The 20,112-nt window shown below is 43.3% G+C and overlaps 1 protein-coding gene across 5 annotated transcripts in view; it reads right to left on the bottom strand.

Annotated features, from left to right (window-relative positions):
• The window catches only part of Ctl2 (Choline transporter-like 2), a 608,937-nt gene extending 589,225 nt beyond the window's left edge, over positions 1-19,712 (bottom strand). For 3 of the 5 annotated variants that reach the window (XM_065452835.2, XM_065452836.2, XM_065452840.2), the window contains exon 1: positions 19,467-19,712. In XM_065452835.2, coding sequence (XP_065308907.1) covers positions 19,467-19,551 — 85 coding nt within the window. In that variant the 5' untranslated portion in view covers positions 19,552-19,712. The remainder of the gene's footprint in view (positions 1-19,466) is intronic. The other 2 variants (XM_065452841.2, XM_065452844.1) reach the window with 2 other exon arrangements.
• Positions 19,713-20,112: the final 400 nt, after the last annotated feature.

Here is a 20,112-nt window from a genome sequence, read left to right as displayed (position 1 = left end):
GTCTGAAATGCATAAGCATTTCTATGTCTACCCAACAAGAAACGTCTCCGTCCATCATGCAAGACGAATGCAATGGCTCACACCCCCTTAAACAATGGCTCCTACCCTTACACTAGGGTTTTTGGGATCGGACCACGAGTGTTTCACCTAGGCATATACAGCTTCACTGTAAAAAGAATGAACACCTTTCTGCTAGAGACCAAGACAATCATGAGGTGTATTAACAAATGAAAGTTTATTGAACATGCCGAGTAAATGCTGGTCGACAAGCAATAAATCGAATTTACACAAAAAGCAGAAGCAAGATCTGATGCGTGTCCATATAGATCCCAACAGGAAATGCATCTATCTCTGAAAGTGTAACAGCAGCCATGCTGACACAAGATTCTCCCAGTGTATTTGCATCTACAGCATCCATAATTTCTCTAGGCAGCCGATCTCCACGGAATGCTAGCTTCTTCCTCTACAATGCACTCTTCACATCTGAGCGTGCATTGTAGAGGAAGAAGCTAGCATTCTTGCAGATCGGCTGCCTAGAGAAATTACAGAAGCTGTAGATCTAAAAATGCTGGGTTAATCTTGTCAGCACGGCCTCCATTAGAAATGGATGCATTTCTTGTCAGGAAACCCGCATGAATTTTTGCTCCTCTTTCTTGTGTATGTTCAGTCTATTGCTTGTCAGCAAGCATTTACTCGGTGTGTACATTAAACTTTTGGTTGTTAGATCATCTCGGTTTTCTTGTTTGTCCTATGTGTTCTCTGGTGCCATTTGCAGCCAGGCTATTCGTTTTCTTTTTTTTTTTTAGACTGCAACAAGTCACTTTAGTGGCCCTCATGATACCTTATAAAATCATTTATTTGGCCAATGTAGCAAGAATGTACAGTGTGAAGCAGTAAGAACAGGGTACGCTAACTTCTAATTCAAAGGTTTATTGTGAAAATCCAGTGATCTATAAAGGTTACCACAAAGTAGTACAGCAATACAACCTGATAAAGACTAGTGCTTGATGAAACCAAACATAAAAGCAGGAAAGGGTGAAAATACATATATATATATATATATATGTACAAGTCCAGGAAAAAAACATTGCGATCACCAATATGCATGTGGCTGCCTTCCAGGAAACTCACTTTTTTTCCCAATGGCATGGAACTGGAAGAATGTGCTTGTATAAGCAAGCTGTCAGTCTGTCTACTGGAATAACAACAGTGTTTCTTGAAAGGTTCTGGCATGCAGGATTGGCAATTGTAACGATTTTTTCCTGCACTTGGAATTTTTCTGTATTTTCTTTCTGTAGCATATTTATTTATGTTTGGCTGCATCAAGTACCAATTTTTATCTATCCTTCAAAAATGTCTCTTTTTCTGGGGTGCATCATGTAACCACACAAAAACAAGGGACAGAGAAGGAACACACAAGACAGGCGCGGAACTTGTGTGTTCCTTCTTTGTCCCTTGTTTTTGTGCGGTTACATGATGCATTCCAATAACGACCACCAACTAGCCTGCTTATCCCTGTTAAATTTTTCTGGGGAAAACTCGGGAAAGGCAGGAGATAGAAATTCAAGACGATGAGCAACATGAGAACAAGGTGAAAGTAGGAGCCAACGTTTCCACACGTGGACCTTCAAGAAGGCAAGCCCACTTGTCGAAACGTTGGCTCCTGCTTTCACCTTGTTCTCGTTTTGCTCATCGTCCTTTTTTTTTTCTGGTAATTTATATAACTCACCACATTTTTACAAATGAACCTCAGTTGAAAGTTAGTCCTCATCCATATCTAGTGCCATCCTGTTGATACTGCTTCATGCTATGCACTCTTGCAACATTTGTGTGTGTGTGCACACGCGTGGATTTGGATGTGAGATCGGGCCCTTGGGCAGAGGTATCATTCTTCTCCTGTGCAGCCTTATGAATTCATTAACTATAGTGCAACAGAAATGCGATGGACAGGAACGAAGTGAACACACAGAGCGCTTCGTTCTTGTCTGTTGTCTATCTGTTGCACTTCAGTTAATCTTGAATACTCACAAACTCATCTAGTTTTCAGTTATTATGTCAGGCTTATACGCCCGCTTGTGTCCTGGAATATCTGCATGGCTATGTATCGTGTAATTTAATTTCTGGCCATGTGCTTGCAAGTCGCGTGTCAATCTCCTGATTTCCCTGACAATCTTGTGTGATGTGCAGGCCCAGACAGTTTCTGGTGAATCCATGCAGGGTGTTGTGCAGGGTGTAATCTGCACTACAAGTGCTGCTTTGATTGCTTTCAGTTCCGCTTTTCTAGGTGTAGGGTGACCTGGAATGGTACTCACTTATATGGGGTTTAGTTTTATGTAGTGTCATACTACTGTTACACTGCTATTGCCAGATCAGTGTACTATATGTGCCTTATGTTTGCTTGCATCTTCATGATTAGCAACCTCCTCTGTGTGTTTGGCAGTTGCATATAGTCTCCTGGCCTAATTGTTTGCCCCCGTATTCCACGGTATGGGCCTGTTGTGTTTCAAGTTCAGGTACTCCCGAGGTTGTGTTTCTGAAGGGAGGGGTAGTCGTCTTCACATCTCATATGCTAGCTGGCATAGTATCTTGGGACGAAGTTCTGAGCTTTTGAGACAAAGAATTTGTGCTGCAGGCTGCAACTCTACTCTGTCTAGGTGCTTGTTCGTTAGCTCTTTCTCATAGAGGTCTTCAAGCATGGTACAGTTGGAAAGACCTGTTATTACTACCCGATGCCTGTATTCGATGAGTTGTCTTTGTGTGCTGCTGGTAATTCATACCGTACCATACCTTGGACACAAGCACAGCATGTGCGATTTTCTATAGTATCCACTCGTCCACCCCCATTATTTTGAGATTATTCTTTTCACCAGGTGTGGAAGTTGTGTCCGGGCATTGCATAATTGTTTCACCCACGTGCTGGCTCTGCCGTCATGGGCTTACACTAACTGAGGATTTGTGGATGTTGACTTGCGGGCATATTTGCCCAGCTATGTGGATCACAATGTGCAATCTAGGGTAGTTCTTGATTCTAGTCTTTCTTTTTTTTCCGACGTCGATATGAGCTGACTTATCAGTAAGCGAGAGACTAGACTGGCCAAGAAAGTCTGCAGTGTTGTCGAGGGCTTGTTGCATCATTCTTGATTTCTGTATAAGATAGCTTTCCCATAGACTGTAATACACCATAGGCTGTAGTGTTTCTTGTAGTACGCCCGTGTTGTTGGTGTGTGTGGGCCAAATGTACCTCCAACTCTCACCTGGAATTTTCTGTCTTTCAGAAAGTTACTGTTTAAGTGCTCTACCAGAAATGTTTTTGCTCATCGTTCCTCTTGTTAGAGCAGCATGAGGTACTGCTGTTAAAAGCCTCTTCACTCTCTTCATTCTTTCATAAGCAGTATTACACAATGTCCTGCAATAAAGTTTCTGCTGCTTATGGCCCACTCATATCTGCCAGAAGGGACAACTCTTGAAAAAGGTTTTCTTTGTGCCATGTGTGCGACGTAGTATGAGCATTCATGCCTTGACATTTATACATCTGTAGAACCAGCTTCCTGACAGAGTACTTGCTATACCTGATCATGCTTATTTGTGCAGTGCTGTTCAACAATATACTGATGCAATGAATATTTACACACTCGAATTATCACGAAAGATGGTTGTTTTACAATTCTGCCCTTTGCTTTCTATTGGTGTTAGATTTTGCATAAGCATGCCCCCCTCCCTATGCAATAGTATTTTGAAGTGTAAGGGTGATAAAAGGTGATGAACTAAATCTAAGTGCAAGAGCTATTTTTCTCACCTACGACTCCTATCAAAATGCGACTTCCATGGCTGGCAAATCAATCCCTCGCCTTGTGTTAGCAGCAGAATGCTATAGCCACAGTGGGGCAGGTGAACAAATTGTAGAAGAATATTTGTCTATAATATTTTTTCTTGCCTGTATGTAAGTAAAGTTTGGAATAAGTTTGTCATTGCAAGAAAGCCCAGTTTGAGGTCTTTTATTGAATAAACCACATATTGTGTATAGTTGAAATGCAGAAATTTGTTCTAAAATCCTCAGGTGATATATGTTCTTGCAAGTAGCATGGTATTTCATTACTTATAAAGATAGTCATCGCAGCGGATATCGTTATGTGGGCTTACACACTAATATATGTGATCACAAACTTATTAGAAACTTACTAGAAACATGTAAGACATGAATGTTTCTGCACACTTGATCAGCTGTGAACGTGCAAGAACTGCTTGTACTGGCTGACTTCACTGCACAGTTTTGATTTACTTTTCTTCAGCATGTCGTTTTATACTGTTTCATCCCCACACGAACAGGCCGTTTGCCTGCTTTTCGCACTGTTGCACGAGTTCTACATAATTGTGCAGGAGGGTACGTTGTCACTGTGCCACTATAGCAAGCAATTTACTTAATCTACTAGCTGTACAGTTAATTACCTTGCAGAGCAAGTGTTCATACAGGTGCAGTAAGGATACAAAGTCCGCAACATAGTCAGTTTATTGATTTCTGTGCAAGAAAAAAAAAATTCTCCAGAGAAGAGGTGCAACTTAACGTGCATGTAATATTTTATTCAAGCCACGGATTGAATGCTATCGTAGCAAATTCATTACGATAGCCTACACTTTTGCTCTATCAAATTTCATAAGAGGCAAGATAAGCTTTCAAGATGCATCGGGAAATTCGTGCTTGAAAACCGACAAGAAAATGCAACTGAACGGTACCGCGTTCAGCGCAACGTTGAAACTTCGGGTACTTTGCTGTCTTGTCATTTGCCCTTGCCGAGGTTAAAATAATTCAAGCTGCTCCGTAAGCGCGATTTTTGCATGCTACTCAACAAAAGAAAATTGTGACGACCTCGTCGTCTGCTGGGGATCGAACACCTCCTAGCACTGACAACTCGCAAAGGCGTACGAAGCAAATGTGAAAATGCGCTTCATTTGCTGTGTAGCGTGTCAACAACAAACGCATAGCAATCGGAGAATGCAATCTGCGGTACAAGTTTTTATTCTCCCTTTGCGTACGTACCGAATTCGACGATCCACGTCTCCGCGCATTGCACTTGTCGTGCGAGACGCCATTTTCTAAAACAAACCGGCGAAATAGCTCCGTTGACAGCTCTCCGCGCAATTTCGACGGAAAATCGCAGCGATCGGTGCGACGGTGCGACTGTGCGACCAACCGGTTGGTCACAGCCGAAAATCAAGGGGTCGGCACTGCGACTTTCATAGCAAACGACGGAAATCGCACTTCCGGTGCGACGAAAATCGCATCATGTGAAACACGCTTCTGGCAACGGTAATAGCGTTTATTGCTATTAGCAATAGCGAACACTCGCAGAGGGACGTCCTCTCAGTAATAGTAGTAAATAGGCTGGCCTCGTTGCCCGGGATAGTCAGGCAACGTGGTCACTCACGGGTTGCGGCAGGTACTCCAGTCCGGCAGGTTAGGGGTCCGGCCTCAGAGAGAGAGAGAGGGTCTCTCCCGGTCGCGCTGTTTTGTACCTTTTTACCTGGGCTAGGGGAATGTCCTCGCCAGTCAGCTACCCGCCCGCGAGTAGGGGTGGAAGAGCGCGCGCGCGTCGCGAGAGCGAGGGAGAATCGGGAGAGGGCATAGTGCGCCTCGCGGGTATGGTGGCTAGATACAGCGTGGGGGAAGATAGCCATGTGTGCTCCCCAAAAGGGATGCCCGAGTTAGTTTTAATATCTCCCGCTAGGGGCGCCGTAATAAGCGCAATTTTTTCTTACAAACTTTCTCCTACAATTACCGAAGCCTATTTATTACATAAGATAGGCCATAAAATTATCATTGCTAATTAAATACTGTACTTCTCATTAGTAAGTTTACTGTTTTTTGTCATTATAAACGCAAATAGCGTTCAGCATCATCGATCTTCCGTGTGACCTCAGGCCTGGATTTTAAATTTTTACCGGTATTTTCGAGTGCATGCCGGCACGGATTCATTCGTTCGTACACTTAAGACTGGTTGCTTCTTTGTTGCTAATACTAGTTTATTGCACTTCGATGTCTCCCGTTATTTAACTTGGGGTGAAGTGACCTGTTTGCAAGTGGACATGTAATTCCGAAAGCTACGTTTCGGTCGTGAGCCATTCATCTGCATCGAAACGGGAACCGCATTCTGCGACTGAGGACAGCAGTACCGGTGAGTCGTTAAATATCGCTGCCTGAATCCTTATATAATATTGCTCTCGTTAGCTTACAGGCGAAGACAAGTTAACGAACTAGATGCTGCATTACACATGGGCAGTCAGGACCCTCTCCGTTGCTGTTTCTGAAATAAACTTTTAGTTGCGAATCACGAAAGCGACATCGGAACACGCGTCACATTCTTTTATCTCGTAGCCGTAGCCATGGGTGACAGGGTAGCCTTATCAATGTAATTTTTTTCTAGTTCACCTGTAAGTTCTTTTGTCCACAGAACCGAATAACCCTTTGATAAACTGAAGCTAAAGCACTGAATTTAATGTATCAAACAGTTGCACGCATGATAATTCACCCATATTTCGTACCTGTTGGTTCCAAATGTTCTTGCTGTTCAGTTTGGTTTACCTGATGACATTTATTTTTGTAGTAGTGAAGCGGTGCATCACGTACATGTAGAAAAAGAATGCATCATTCCTAATAGCTTCATGACTTTCACGTATTTGCTTGCGAAACCAGCAGTGTGATCTCTTCTAGTGTATAAATGAGCACACAAATGTTCTAATTTGTGATCTTAATAATACTTAAGCTATTGACATGCATTGTATTTAGGCAGAGGTCAATTTTATGGAGAGTAGCAATACTTATTAACCATGCTGCTAAGCACCCTAGAACAAACAGTGCACATTTGCATGTGTTCTGTAGTCACAAACCATTACAATGTATATGTCACACCTTTACGCGTTTCATATTGGGAAATCGTGCTCATTCAATTTCTGATGCAGCCAAAATTTGTTTTTGACATGCAGTAATGAGGACGGCACCAGTATAAAGCAACACACTCCACGCACTAAATAGAAGCTGCTGCCTGCTACAACAAGGTCATTGTGGGGACTGCTACTACAAGGTAAGCAACACCTGGTTCAGAAATAAATATGCTTGATATATGCTGTATTGGCTTGCTAGTCTTGAGATACATGTAATTTGTTTGTAGCAGAAGATATGAACGTTTGTTCATATTTACAGTTCAGCATAATTGGTTCGAACATAAAAGAAAACAGTAAATGAGTTTGGATAATTTCTGCTGTATCTCATGTGTCACTGTTCTGCCCCAACAGAGTCTGACAAGCACATCTTGGTCATCACGAGAGCCCCCATCTACACCAACAGGAAGGGGCTGGAGCCAAATTCACAAGGCTTTACACCACGAGCAAAGAAGTCGTTCCAGAAGTATTTGGATGAGATATGAAGTCTAGACGACTATGTCAAGAGTGAAAAGAGCCTCTGCCATCATTCCACCAGCACGAACATTGGCCGAGTCATTCAGGTACCTCAACAACAAAAATTCTGTGTCTTCAGATGTACCTGCAACCTCTGAACAAGCATTGACGACGCTGGCCAAAAGAGTTCCATCAGCTTGCCCTTCCTTAATGAGCTTCCTGGCCTTGACAAACAGCATTTGTGCCAAGTACACTTTTTTTTCAATGAATGCAAGCTTTTTCATTCTACATTCTTGTTAAAGATCATTCCTCTTCCTCATCCAAACATTAAAGGTCAACCAATTCTTTGCTCATACTTAACACCAGTCACTGTCTAGTAGCATAACATATGCGTAGCAGTATCTTCTAGTGTATGTTTACATGTGCAATTCCTCTCTTGAAATAGCTGATGTGGCATTGGCGTGTGTCTTGCATTAACATTGGCACTGTGTGCTATGTAGCATTAAACTTTTCTTAATGTTTCTGGCTTCAAAGCTTGCAAGGTAGAGTGGCTTCTTTCTTGTATACAAGCTTTCTCATTCCCATATTTAATTCCTAGTCTCATTCAGAGTTGCTATTCTTGCTCGACAGCCTGTGTTATTGCACAAGCTACATTGAAGTGATTTAATGCAGAATCTTGTTTCGCTACTGTCCGACTTGGTACTTGTCACCATGTTACGTTTCCTGTATGTGATAGCCTGGTGAGTTGCATTGCGAAACAGTCTCTCGAGGCAAGCACCTGCTCCTGCAGTCCGCACAGCGACAAAGGAGGTAACGCTGAAATGCCGGGTACTTCATGTCGCTATGTTGGCTGCGGCAGCAGATGCTTGCATCACCTGATTGCTTTGCAATGCAAGTTGCTCATCTTCAGTAGTGAGTGTCAGTGCAAATAGGTAGGACCCACTGTTCAATCTGCTTGCGCTGCTGGTTGTTGCTTGTTACCAGACCACCATGTGCGACAAAGGCAAGCACTATGCCTGCAGTCGGATGGTTGAATGTGTCGTAAGCGACCTGTGTGCGTGTATGCTCACTGTTGTCATGTAGATCATAGCCAATGTATAGTGTGTAGTGCCAATGCGTTATGTTAGAGGTATGCTGAAGTGATTTGATTGCGTAGTCTTATTTCAATACTGTACCACTTGGTCATGGTTGCCGTGTTACATTTCTCGGATGTGGCGGCCTGGTCAGTTGCATTCGGCAACAGCCTCTCAAGGTAAGCATCTGCTCCTGCAGTCCACACAGCGACACGCACTATGATTGATGCTCCCCGATCCGTCCTTTCCTGCAGCAGTCGTATGCAATTTTTGCTTGTGGCCTTCCTCGGCCATGATTTGGCGTCAACGGAGGCTATCATACGTGATTACATGGTCCGAAGTGTATAATACCCCTGACACACGGGCACTCTAAAGTCGTTTAGGTAAGGGGACATCTACCGGAAAGGCGTTCAAGTGCAGTGACACCCGACAAAGGAGTATCTCCTTTACGGTAAAGTTCCTTTTTGGGAAAGGAGATCGCACAACTACTTTTCGAGCGGAAAAGGAGTTACTCTCGCACACAGCGTGCACAACTCGTCAATAGAAGGAAACCTGCTAAACAACTACGGTGCCCATAGGTATTTTTTTTACCTTGCGAAAATGTTTTAATTGTTAGCGGTAATACAATTTGTCGAATAGTGAAGATTTCCTCTAGCTATACTCTCAAACGCTCGCATAACGTCGCTAGTGCCGCCATGTTGAATTCCGGCAGTGTCGTCGTCGTTTGCTGCGCGCATGTGGTGTGTTCACGTCGCGAGATGGAGACTGCACAATCAGCGCCCGCAGGAAATACCCAGAAGAAACCACAGTTGTTGGAATAACATATTGAATAAAACGCGTTACGCCTGCGCGCACAAAGGAAGGGACGACAAAGACGTGAAAAAGGACGACAGAAACGTGGGCATCACCAGAATAAACAGCACGCACAGCAAAACACCGGCTGCACTTAGTTGCTGGACCAAGTTAAATGGCTGCTAACAACGCAAAAACGCGAATAAAATAAACGATATAAGCATTTTTGGCCATCAACAATGAAAAAAAATATAATTTTAGGTTCTACAGTAGCTAAGTGTAATTAAATACGCAGCTTTTTAAGAATGTTTTCTCTCTTGTGGCTTTAACAGCCAGCGCTATTTTTCTTGCGGCGTTCATCTGAGGAACTACCTAAAGAAGTTCAGTGTGGTGCCGTGTGTCATCGGCGGAACTCCTTTCTGCAAAGAATCCTTCAGAGTAGCAAAAGGGGTTTACTAGAAAGGACTTTACTTTTGCCCGTGTGTCAGGGGTATAAGGTTGATATCCACATGGGTGGAAAGGCCTGCAAACTGGCGATTCCCACAAAACAAACCATGTCCATATTGAGAGCAGGTGGTGCACGAAGTGTGAGCAACACTTTATAGGCCACCGAAAGAACAAAAAGAAACGTGCAGGTTGGAAAGGAGGTAACGCTAAAATGCCAGGTAGTTCATGTTGCTGTGTTGCCTATAGCAGCAGATGCGTGCATCACCCAATTGATTCGCAATGCAACTTGCAGCGACTGTCGATGCAAACAGGTGGGGACACTGTCCAAACTGTTTGCGCCGCTGGTTGTCGCTCTTTACTAGACCGCCATGTGCGACGAAGGCAAGCACTGTGCCTGAAGTCGGATAGCTGAATGATCTGTAAGCGACCCATAGTGGGTGAATGCTGACTGTTGTCATGTGGGTCTTAGCCAATGTACAGTGTATTGTCTGAACCTTATGCAGTGATTGAATGCCGAGTCTCATTTGATCATGGTTGCCGGATGTGGCGACCTGGTCAGCTGCATTGGGCAACAGTCTCACGACGTAACCATCTGCTCCTGCAGTCCACACAGCGACAATGATTCCCAATTTACACATACCGTAATTGGTGCTCTCCGTTCGACCTTTCATGCTGCAACAGTGGCCAAATTATGCTTGTGGGCCTTCATCAGACGTGATGTGGCATGAACGGAGACCAGCATACGTGATTATATGATCCGAAGTGTATGAAGTTGACAGCCACATGGGTGGAAAGGCCTCTGCAAAAGTGGCTGCTAAATGGTGATGCCCACAAAACCGACCATGCCCATATTGAGAATGTGAGGCACTAAGTGCAAGTTACACATTCGCGGCATGCGAAAGAACAAAAAGAAACGTGCAGGTTGGAAAGGAGGTAACGCTAAAATGCCGGGTAGTCCATGTCACTCTGTTGGCTGCGGCAGCGCATGCCTGCATCACCCGATTGCTTCGCAATGCAAGTTACGGCGAATGTCGATGCAAACAGGTGAGGCACTATCCAATTTGCTTGCGCTGCTGATTGTCGCTCGTTATCAGAACGCCCTGTGCGACGACGTAAGTGAGCTTCTCAGCGAATCTCGAGATGCAAATTTTATTTCTGCTCTTGTACGAGAAGGAGCACTGCTTTTCTTCTGCCAATAAAGTCGCACGTCCTGTTCACTCACTTGTGGGTTGTTTGTATGGGCGTCAGTAGAAGCTCTTTGGTCTCCTGGCAATTAGAACGCACCAGCTACGCGACAGCCTAGGCAACGAGGCAGGCCGCATAAGAAGGCGGGCGAGCACGGCGCGCACCAGCGTACGCTACCAGCGGAAAACGGCCATATTATATTTTGCTCGAAAAAAAAAAAAAAACTGCACTTCCGCTTCCTGATTGAGCACCGCCATTTGCCATCCGCCACGCTAAGTTCCATGCGCTGCCGCTGCTTATTTTCGTACCACTGCGGAAGGTACAGTTTCCCTTCTCTAAAGTTGGTTCTTTATTCTATGACGAGACCAAGACAACGGCGCTCAGTCGTGCTGTTCCAGAGATATTGTGGCTTGAAAAACGCTGTTCTTTCTTGATTTCTGCGAGATCTTTCACCACCTTGGCTGATAAAAGGAATTTTTTAGAGCACTTCTAAGTTGTTTACAGTGATGATATTTGGGTATCAGATAGAAAAAGGGTTACAGAAACCTAAAATGTGATTTTCAAAAAATCGATCTTTTGGCAATTTTTCGCGATGCGAAAGGCGCGTCCCCCCTTTTTAGATTTAGGGACTTGAGAAAAGGTTACGTTATGAACATATAACATGGCAATCAGCACTCGAATACGACAAGAGAAATTACTGAGACATGGAAAATTCCCTTGAATGAAGAATGGTTTCCTAGAGAAATGCTTCTACGTATTAAACTTTTTAAAGATGAGGGAATATAACAATCTCCGCGCTTACCGAGAGGATGGCGTCCGCACGAGACTACACCAGGCATCTTACTGAGACATGGAGCTCTGTGGCTGGTTCAAAGCCCCCTTTCTCAGCCGGCTGGGCATAGATCACGTGCGTTCCGATCACCCAAGGTTGCACGGACATTGTTTAGTTTGAATCGAGCGGACTCAAGCAGCTCTAGAGACTAGGGAAAGCTTAAGCAGGTGCGAGGTGGGCGCAGCACGATTAGCGTGGGAAGCTCGCCCGAGTAACTATCCCAAGGTGTGCTGCTCACGAGAGCAAAATACCTTTGTCTAATTATAATAACCTTAATATGACTACTTTTGAAACGAGAACGGCCCAGAGGGCTGCACTACGAGTGCTATGACTGATATATATATATATTTCCTCCCCCCATTTATGGGATCGAATGCGAGCGCTGTTGCTTTGTTTCTATGTGTAGTAGTTAAGAGAGCAAGATTAAGGGAGGAAAAAAGAAAAGGAAAATTACTCAAGCATAATTGCAGCGCCGTGGTTCTAAAACACACCCGCGGTAGAGAAACGGAAGGAAATGTAAACGTGCGTGGCCATGGTACGCACGCGAAAAACTGCCTTAATAAATTTGGAGACTTGAGAAGAGGTTACGTTATCAACAGATAACGTGACAATCGGCACTCGAATAAGACAAGAGAAATTACTGAGACATGGAAAATTCCCTTGTAAGTATGGTTTCCGAGAGAAATGCTTCTAAGTATTGAACATTTTGAAGACGAGGGAATATAAGATAATCTCCGCGCTTTCCGAGAGGATGGCGTCCGCACGAGATTACACCAGGCAGCTTACTTATGCATTGGGGGCACGTTAAAGATCCCATGGTGGTTAAACTTATCCCAGAGTACTCAGTACGGCGTGCCTCATGATCAAATTGTGGTTTTTGCATGTAAAAACCATAATTCATGCATATATGCATCCAATGCAAGTAAAAACCCCAGAATTTAATTCAATCAAAAAGAAGGTAAGAAAAACAGACAGCCAATTTGGTGCGAATAATGGAAACAAAAAAGACCATGGAGATTTACAAGAGTGGGTAGAAAGAAACTGGAAGGGAAAATCTGTACTATAACACGAAGGGCAGTGCTTTGCTATTCCCGGCTCAAGCTGGTCGCCCGACAAAAACAGAGTTAATGTTCGCAACAAGATGAGGCATGTGTATGCAGCAGAAAAAATCTAGAGACCACTCAGCACCCCCTAAAAGAATCCGAAGGGATTCGCCCAGTGAGACCTGTAGATGACATACACCTCCCAGAAGCGCTTGGATTTAAAGTAGACTTGTCACCCGATCAGTAGTCCAGATAAGGAAGAGGCATTTAGAGTATTGGTGGAAAAAAAGACAGGAAGAGATTGATATGACTGGACCCATTACAGGCATAGGTAGCAGTACAAGGTAGAGAAGTTTTGAGGAAGAGAAAAGGTTAAGGAGATGCATACAAAAAAACGCTAGAATGGAAAGCATGTATAGCATACCTGATTAAATCCAGCAGGCTAGGTGACTATTTCTCACTGCCACGTTTCAAAGGGGATGCCAAAAAATCATTTAGTAAAGCAATGAATGGGGTTAGTTGGTGGAAGTTCACGAATGTACTCCACTTATTGTTACACTGATGGAAGAACTAAATAAAGAACGAACATAAAAGAAGAAAAACTGGACGTACTCATCATCACTGGACACATCGTGCATCAGAGAGAGCGTTGGTGATATACATGGGGAACGCATTTGTCCCGCTCACTCAGCGCTTGCAAAAAATGCCGACAACCATACGATTGCATTTCAATCACTGACCAAAGTACATGAGCACCTTTCAACTACAAGACCGCGTCACAGCTATAGCACAGCTAACATCAGCCCATTTATGCCCACTGCAGGACGAAGGCCTCTCCCAGTGACCAATGATCCCAGTTCTTGTGCCAGTTGACCACATCTTATGCCAGCAAATTTGTCAATTTAATCACACCACCTAATTTTCTGTGTCCTCAACTGTGCTTCCCTTCCATTGGCACAGATTCTCTAACTCTTACCACCGGCTATCCGTCCTATGAATTACATAGCCTGTCCAACTCCCATTTTTTTTCTTCTTAATGACAGTCATGTAGAAAGCATCATAGACTTCGCGAATGATACATTAGACAAAATATACGACTGGAAAGTAAGCAATTCTTCACACATTAATTGTTTAAAAACAAAAGCATTATTTTTCAGATCAAATCAACATCATATTATCTGTATCCCTCACTAAATCTTAAAGTTAATATTGAACTTTCTTCGTATATAAAAACACTCGGTGTTTTGTTTCATGAACACATGTCACAAGAACACCATACTGAATATATTAGTACCAAACTTCATAGAGTCTTAGGCTTGTTGAGAAAGTGCCCGTGGCACATGCTATACAATGCTTTTTTCTCTCTTCCCACTCATGCTACTGTTTTTTGGTGCACTAGGAGATTGTTGAGAACATTAGAAGTTTTACAAAAAAAACTCTTTACGAGTGGCAACTTTAAGGCTTCTAAGGGAAACGCTCCTCGAAACAACTTTTTGTAATACTTGTACTAAAGGTTTCAAAATCCAGCCAATTATAGAGTGTTCCTTGCAAATTTTAAATATGTCATCGCTTTCTGTGTAGCTGTTATAGTTTTTTGAGTTATGTGATGCACAATGGCAAAATATAGTCCTCTTTGTGGGCACTTCTTCACGTACTTAATTTTCACAAAAAGCATTGTGCGGTAGCTTGTTTAGCTCTTCATATATAACAAAGTACCGATATCTACTTAAACAGCCTGCCTGCTGGAACTTTGCAAAAAGGTTAGAGCATTTCAACTAATTTTTCTTGATTCCCTGAAATATAACCTCGCAACTACTGCTGGGAGATACTGCAATTTCAAATAGGTATCAGCACTGTACATATCTTCAAGAGGATGCCAAATTTTGTTAGCATAAGACAATTATAAATGTACAAGGTTATTTTCATGTGATTGTGAAAAAAATTTGTTGAAGTGTCCTAACTTTTTTTTTTCTTAAGTTCCATAATTGTAGATGCTGTTTGAATAGATTGTGGCACTTGGCTGTCTACAAAGAGCTAAATAAGCTACAGCACAAAGCTTTTTGCCAAAATTTATTACACAATAAAGTGTCCACAAAATCACTATTTTGCCATTATGTAGGACATGACTCAAGAACTATAGCAGCTACACAGAAACTAATGACATATTTGAAATCCACTTGTATTGTTCTATAAGTGGGTGGATTTTGATATCTCTAGTACAAATATTTAAAAAATGTTTCTTCAAGGAGCGTTTCGCCTCAAGAGCGTTTAGATCTAATGTTATTCAAAACCAGACATATACGAAGCTTAGCTAATTTAAAACCAAATCCAAGCTCTTGTTTAACAAGGCACACCAACCACTGGTACATTCCACGACCCCAAACGAATTATGGTTTCCAGCTATTGCAATATTCCGTACTTAGCTTACTAAACAGGCTTAAGTTAGCTAAGCTTTACGTGCTAGGTACATGGTACATGTACCTAGCACGTGCTAGGTACAGGTACAAATGGTACATTAGAAATACCGAGCCGAATGTACCGTTTAATAACATTCTTGTATATAATAGAGAAACCATGGCTGTTTGTAATGTACCTTTCCAAAATTTGCAGGCGTTTATATTATGGATGTTTATAGGACTTTGTAAGTGTTAGACGCTTTTATTGAGTTTTTCATGAAATATGTAATGCGTAAACTCCTGCACTGTTGCTTGGGTGCTGTCATTGTGCTTTTAAGAGGTGTTTAGGGCCAGTCAAGCTACCCAGATTTTTCCCCACTGTCCTTACCGCTTGCACACAATCTTTCATGTACTTTGATCTGGTAAAACAAATTAACTTCAAACCATAATAACGGTTAGCCCTGTTTGCCAGATCTTCGCAATCCACACCACTGTCTTCTGTTTCTTAATGTACACACCTGACATTTTTCGTTCCATCGTTCTTTGCAGAGTCCTGAATGCCTTCTCAAGCTTTCTTGCTAACCTCGAAGCTTTTGCCCCATATGTTATCACCAGCAGAATGCAATACTTTGCGCACTTTTCTATGACAGTGGTACGATACCAGTCACAAATTGGTAATGCCTCCCGTATGCAGTCTAAACCAATTTTATTTTTCTATAAATTTTGTTCTCGTGATCAGGGTCCCCAGCAAGTAATGGGCCTAGATAAATATACTCTTGCACAAATTCTAGAGGCTCACTGCCAATCATGAGTTCTCATTCTCTTGCCAGGCTACTGAACATTACCGTTTGTCTTCTGCTGGTTAATGTTCAACCCTATTCTTACACTTTGATGGCTAAGGTCCTCAATCATTTGTTGCAACTCATCTCCTGCATTGCTGAACAGGACAATGTCATTTGCAAAATACACATTGCTGAGATTTTAGCCATTGAATCTCATTCCTAAACCTAAGTGCTAAACATTTCTGACATCTGCTTTATATGTAGGTTACTTTGACACATGCTTACCCAAAACATTCAGCAATAGCACCAACTCTTCCAAGTGGAAACATGCAGAGAACCAGTATTTGTACTCTTTGCTTACTTTAACGTTTGTAAGCTTTCTTTACATACTTTAATTTCAGTTCTGTAAAATACTGCAAGAAATCAGTCAAAACTTAGCTCAGTGCAAATTTCATTAACTCAATATGAAAATGAACTGCACATTCTGGAGCCTTCCAACCAGCCTTCCCCTCCACATGGATATTCTTATTGAAGTATATAAATCACTAGAATAAAACGACCACTCGCCAAGATGTTGGCGAGTGTTCGTTTTATTCCACTACATTCATTCCTCGCCAGACAGGTTTCCGTCAAACTCTGGATTATATTAAATCACGGAACAATAATTAGGTGGTAGCTGTCACATAACAAAATGCCTTGACAGATTCACACAAACTGCTAGTGCATACATACCTCAAGAGAATCTGCTTAGAATAAAACATAAAAGGCCACAATAATTTTGAAATACAGTTCAAGATTCCTAGTAACTATGTTTATTACAGGATTCTGTCAGGCAATCTTTAAGAGTGTGTCATATATTCTCCCACCTGTGAGGATTGTTGATGAGCGCAGTGCCTGGAATGGCAAGGCACTGCACCCACGTGCACTTTTTTGAATGTTTCTTGTAACAATGGACATGAAGATTTGATGTGAATCACCAGTGTGTACAACATAGTGAACTAGCCATAACAGTGAGCCACCCCTGCACACACTGAAATGGACGTTACAAAGGGTGGACGAGATGTTCGTCACTATCACACAGAACCTCAGACTACATTCCCAGCAGATACAAATGCTATGCCTTGTGTTTCTGGCACCAGTTGCCGAAAGAATGCCCACAACCTGGGAAGATCACATTGATGCTTGGTGCACATATGCACACTTTTTCATGTCTACTGGCTTTCCTCATATTCCTGACCCTTTTGCTAGATGACCCTGTGCGACAGATTCAAGTGAAACTTTTTACATCAATCTTGCTGGAAAACTAGCCCAGCATGGCGTACATGTGACCTGGTGACATGATGTATTATCAATCGGATTTGAATTGTACAAAGTTTGTGCAACACAATAATAACAGAGACAGAAAAGGAGCACAGAAACTGCGTGGACTGGCACTGAAGTTCTAAGTATTTTATATGAAAAAAAAAAAAGACTTTTACACATACAAACACATTATGACAAACGGAAACAGTCATAAGTAACCATACTGTAATACTCAAACTAAAAGCACTTGCACAGCTAGCCTTAGATTTTTTTTGCATGCTTTAGGTAAGTCTGTTCTAACTGTGGTGTGCAAGCACACCTGTTATCTGCAATGTGTCCGCCGGATTTGTTCTTCACTTATAGGTAATGCTCGCGGGCCCTCACACTGTAGCATCAGTCCGTCTAGCCTACGTACACTTGACCACAACTTCATGGAATCTTGTACACCATGTGCATTACACAATCAGTGTAACAATCGGCATGCTTCTTTGCAAATTTTTTCTTTTATTTGGTCAGCAAAGGGCACCTTTAGGCTAACTTGCATGGGACAGAAAACAACTGTTAGCATACTGTTAGACAGCATACCTGTTAGACATCTTAAAATTGTGTGGAATTCTGTGTATGTAGAATATGACCTGCGGTCTTCGTTAATACTTTTCCATTTTTGGCCTGCATCCTTTTTTAAGTCCTGTAAGTGACTTGTATACAGCAGTGATAAGAAATGAAGGAAATCCAGCAGTGCCTAGGTAGAATGCCTATTCTACCTGATTATTCAGACTTTCTGAGGTGGTGTGGCAGCAGCTTTTTACTAGAGAAGCTTGTACACATAACATTGCAATACCCCTTTTAACAAGTTTAGTATGTGCACTGGTGTAAGGCAGAAGGGTCTTCTTTATACATCCACCAAAATGGTCTTTGTTGAGCATTAGCGTAGTTTCTGTGTTCCTTTCTTGTCTCTGCTTTTATTGCACTGGAACAAACTGTGTGCAATTGAAGATGTACCAACTGCGTGAGTGCATTCTTCTAGACAGTTCAGAACATATTTGGAAACATTTCTTTCATGTTCAAAACAACATCAGAGCCTTCAGAGACAGCTAGCTGTCATCATACTCTAATAAGATGAAACCTATTGGATAGCGTTAAAAATACCTGTGTGGAATAACATCTGCAGAACCATAATATGACGGGGGGGGGGGGGGGGGGAAGCACCCATGCTCACCAATGGATCCCTGGCTTTTGAACGTTTGTCAATGTGCTGTAGATGACGGCTTTTTTAGTTGAACGATTCTGTTTTAGCATGCCAATTTTCACATGTTTCACGCTGACTCCACCTCAACGCTCAAATATTAGCGAAGGCAGAGAAAATCCAAGGCACATAAGCAACACCGCTATGCATGTTTCCTCATAGGCAGAGCCGAGCGCAGTCTACTACTGCCGTGCTTTCTACCAAGGATGATGAATCGCCTTGTTTTGCTATTGAGTATCCGAGACAAACTTGCACTTCAACTGAAGATCACCAGCTTCTTCTAAGGAACTATGCGCCTTGCAAAGCGCGGAGTCGTCGCGTAGGCTCGGCCCGTCCGTCAGTAACAGTGCAAACGGCTCACCGAGAACCCCTCCGTGGCCTGCCGGAGGTCCGACGCAACGTGTGCGACGCTCCCGTCCACCTGCGGTCGCAGTGCTGAGAAGAAGCTACGCGAACAACAACCGCGTTCCCGGTGCATTGAGCAGCCTATGTACACATAACAGTAAACCGGCTCAATCAACGCAGCAAGTTGGGCGAGTTGGTACGTTAACATTTTTTGAAGTATGTATGTGCAGTGCGGCACGCACGTGTTCATTCCTTGCCTCTCGTCTGTGTCGTGCTGCGCATTTGTACACGTAAAAAATAATCAAGCGCCTATTAAAATAAAAATAAACTCTGGACCACTTGTAGGAAGTTAACACCGATTTCTAATATAACGCATCGCTGCAAGGTGCTGGTCAACATGCCTTTGGACGAATGCATACGCAAGATGGCTCCGAAACTAACATCACAGTTGCTACTGTAAGTAGAACCTAGCAGGTCGTTTAAACGCGGGCGGAATTGTAGCATAACGGGAGCACGACGAGCAAGCCCGATGGAGAGCGCGGCTGTCATTCGGGCCTGCTGCGACGCGCGGAACAAAGGCGACGTCCTTGAAGACGCTTCGACCCGGCCGAACCCGACAGAACAAAAGGCTCACCGTAGTCCACGACGTCCTGGGGTGTTGGCGTCTCCCCAACCTTGGACATCTCCAAGAGCGCGGCTTGAGGATATCCAGCGCTCATGCCGCGTGCGTGAATAGCGGCTTCTTTCGCCAAGCAACGGTATGACACACCACCGGGCACTACAACCGCCGCTCACAGTGCAGGCAGGCTGTGCAAGCCTCAACCGCACAGGCGCCGAAGTCACAGCTGTAGTACAGCATAGAATAAAGAACAACTTTAGAGAAGGGAAACTGTACCTTTGGCAGTGGTTCGAAAATAAGCAGCGGCAGCGCATGGAACTAACTTTCGGGGACGCCAGATGACGTTGCTCAATCCGGAAGCGGAAGTGCAAACTTTTTTTTTTAGCGCAAAATTCAATATGGCCGTTTTTTGCCGGTCGCGTACGCTGGTACGTGCCGTGCTTGCCCTGCAGGCTATGCGGCATGCCTCAATGCCTTCGCTGCCGCTCAGCTGGTGCGTTCTAATTGCCAAGAGCCTCTACTGACGCCCATACAAACAAGCCACAAGTGAGTGAACAGAACGCGCGACTTTATTGGCAGAAGACAAGCAGTGTACATTCTCGTGCAATAGCAGAAATAAAATTTGCATGTCGAGATACGCTGGAATCATTGACGCGAGCTC

This window comes from Dermacentor albipictus, chromosome 1 (genome assembly GCF_038994185.2).
Source record: "Dermacentor albipictus isolate Rhodes 1998 colony chromosome 1, USDA_Dalb.pri_finalv2, whole genome shotgun sequence".
Taxonomy (NCBI): domain Eukaryota; kingdom Metazoa; phylum Arthropoda; class Arachnida; order Ixodida; family Ixodidae; genus Dermacentor; species Dermacentor albipictus.
This window is presented reverse-complemented; position numbering and strand designations above follow the sequence as displayed.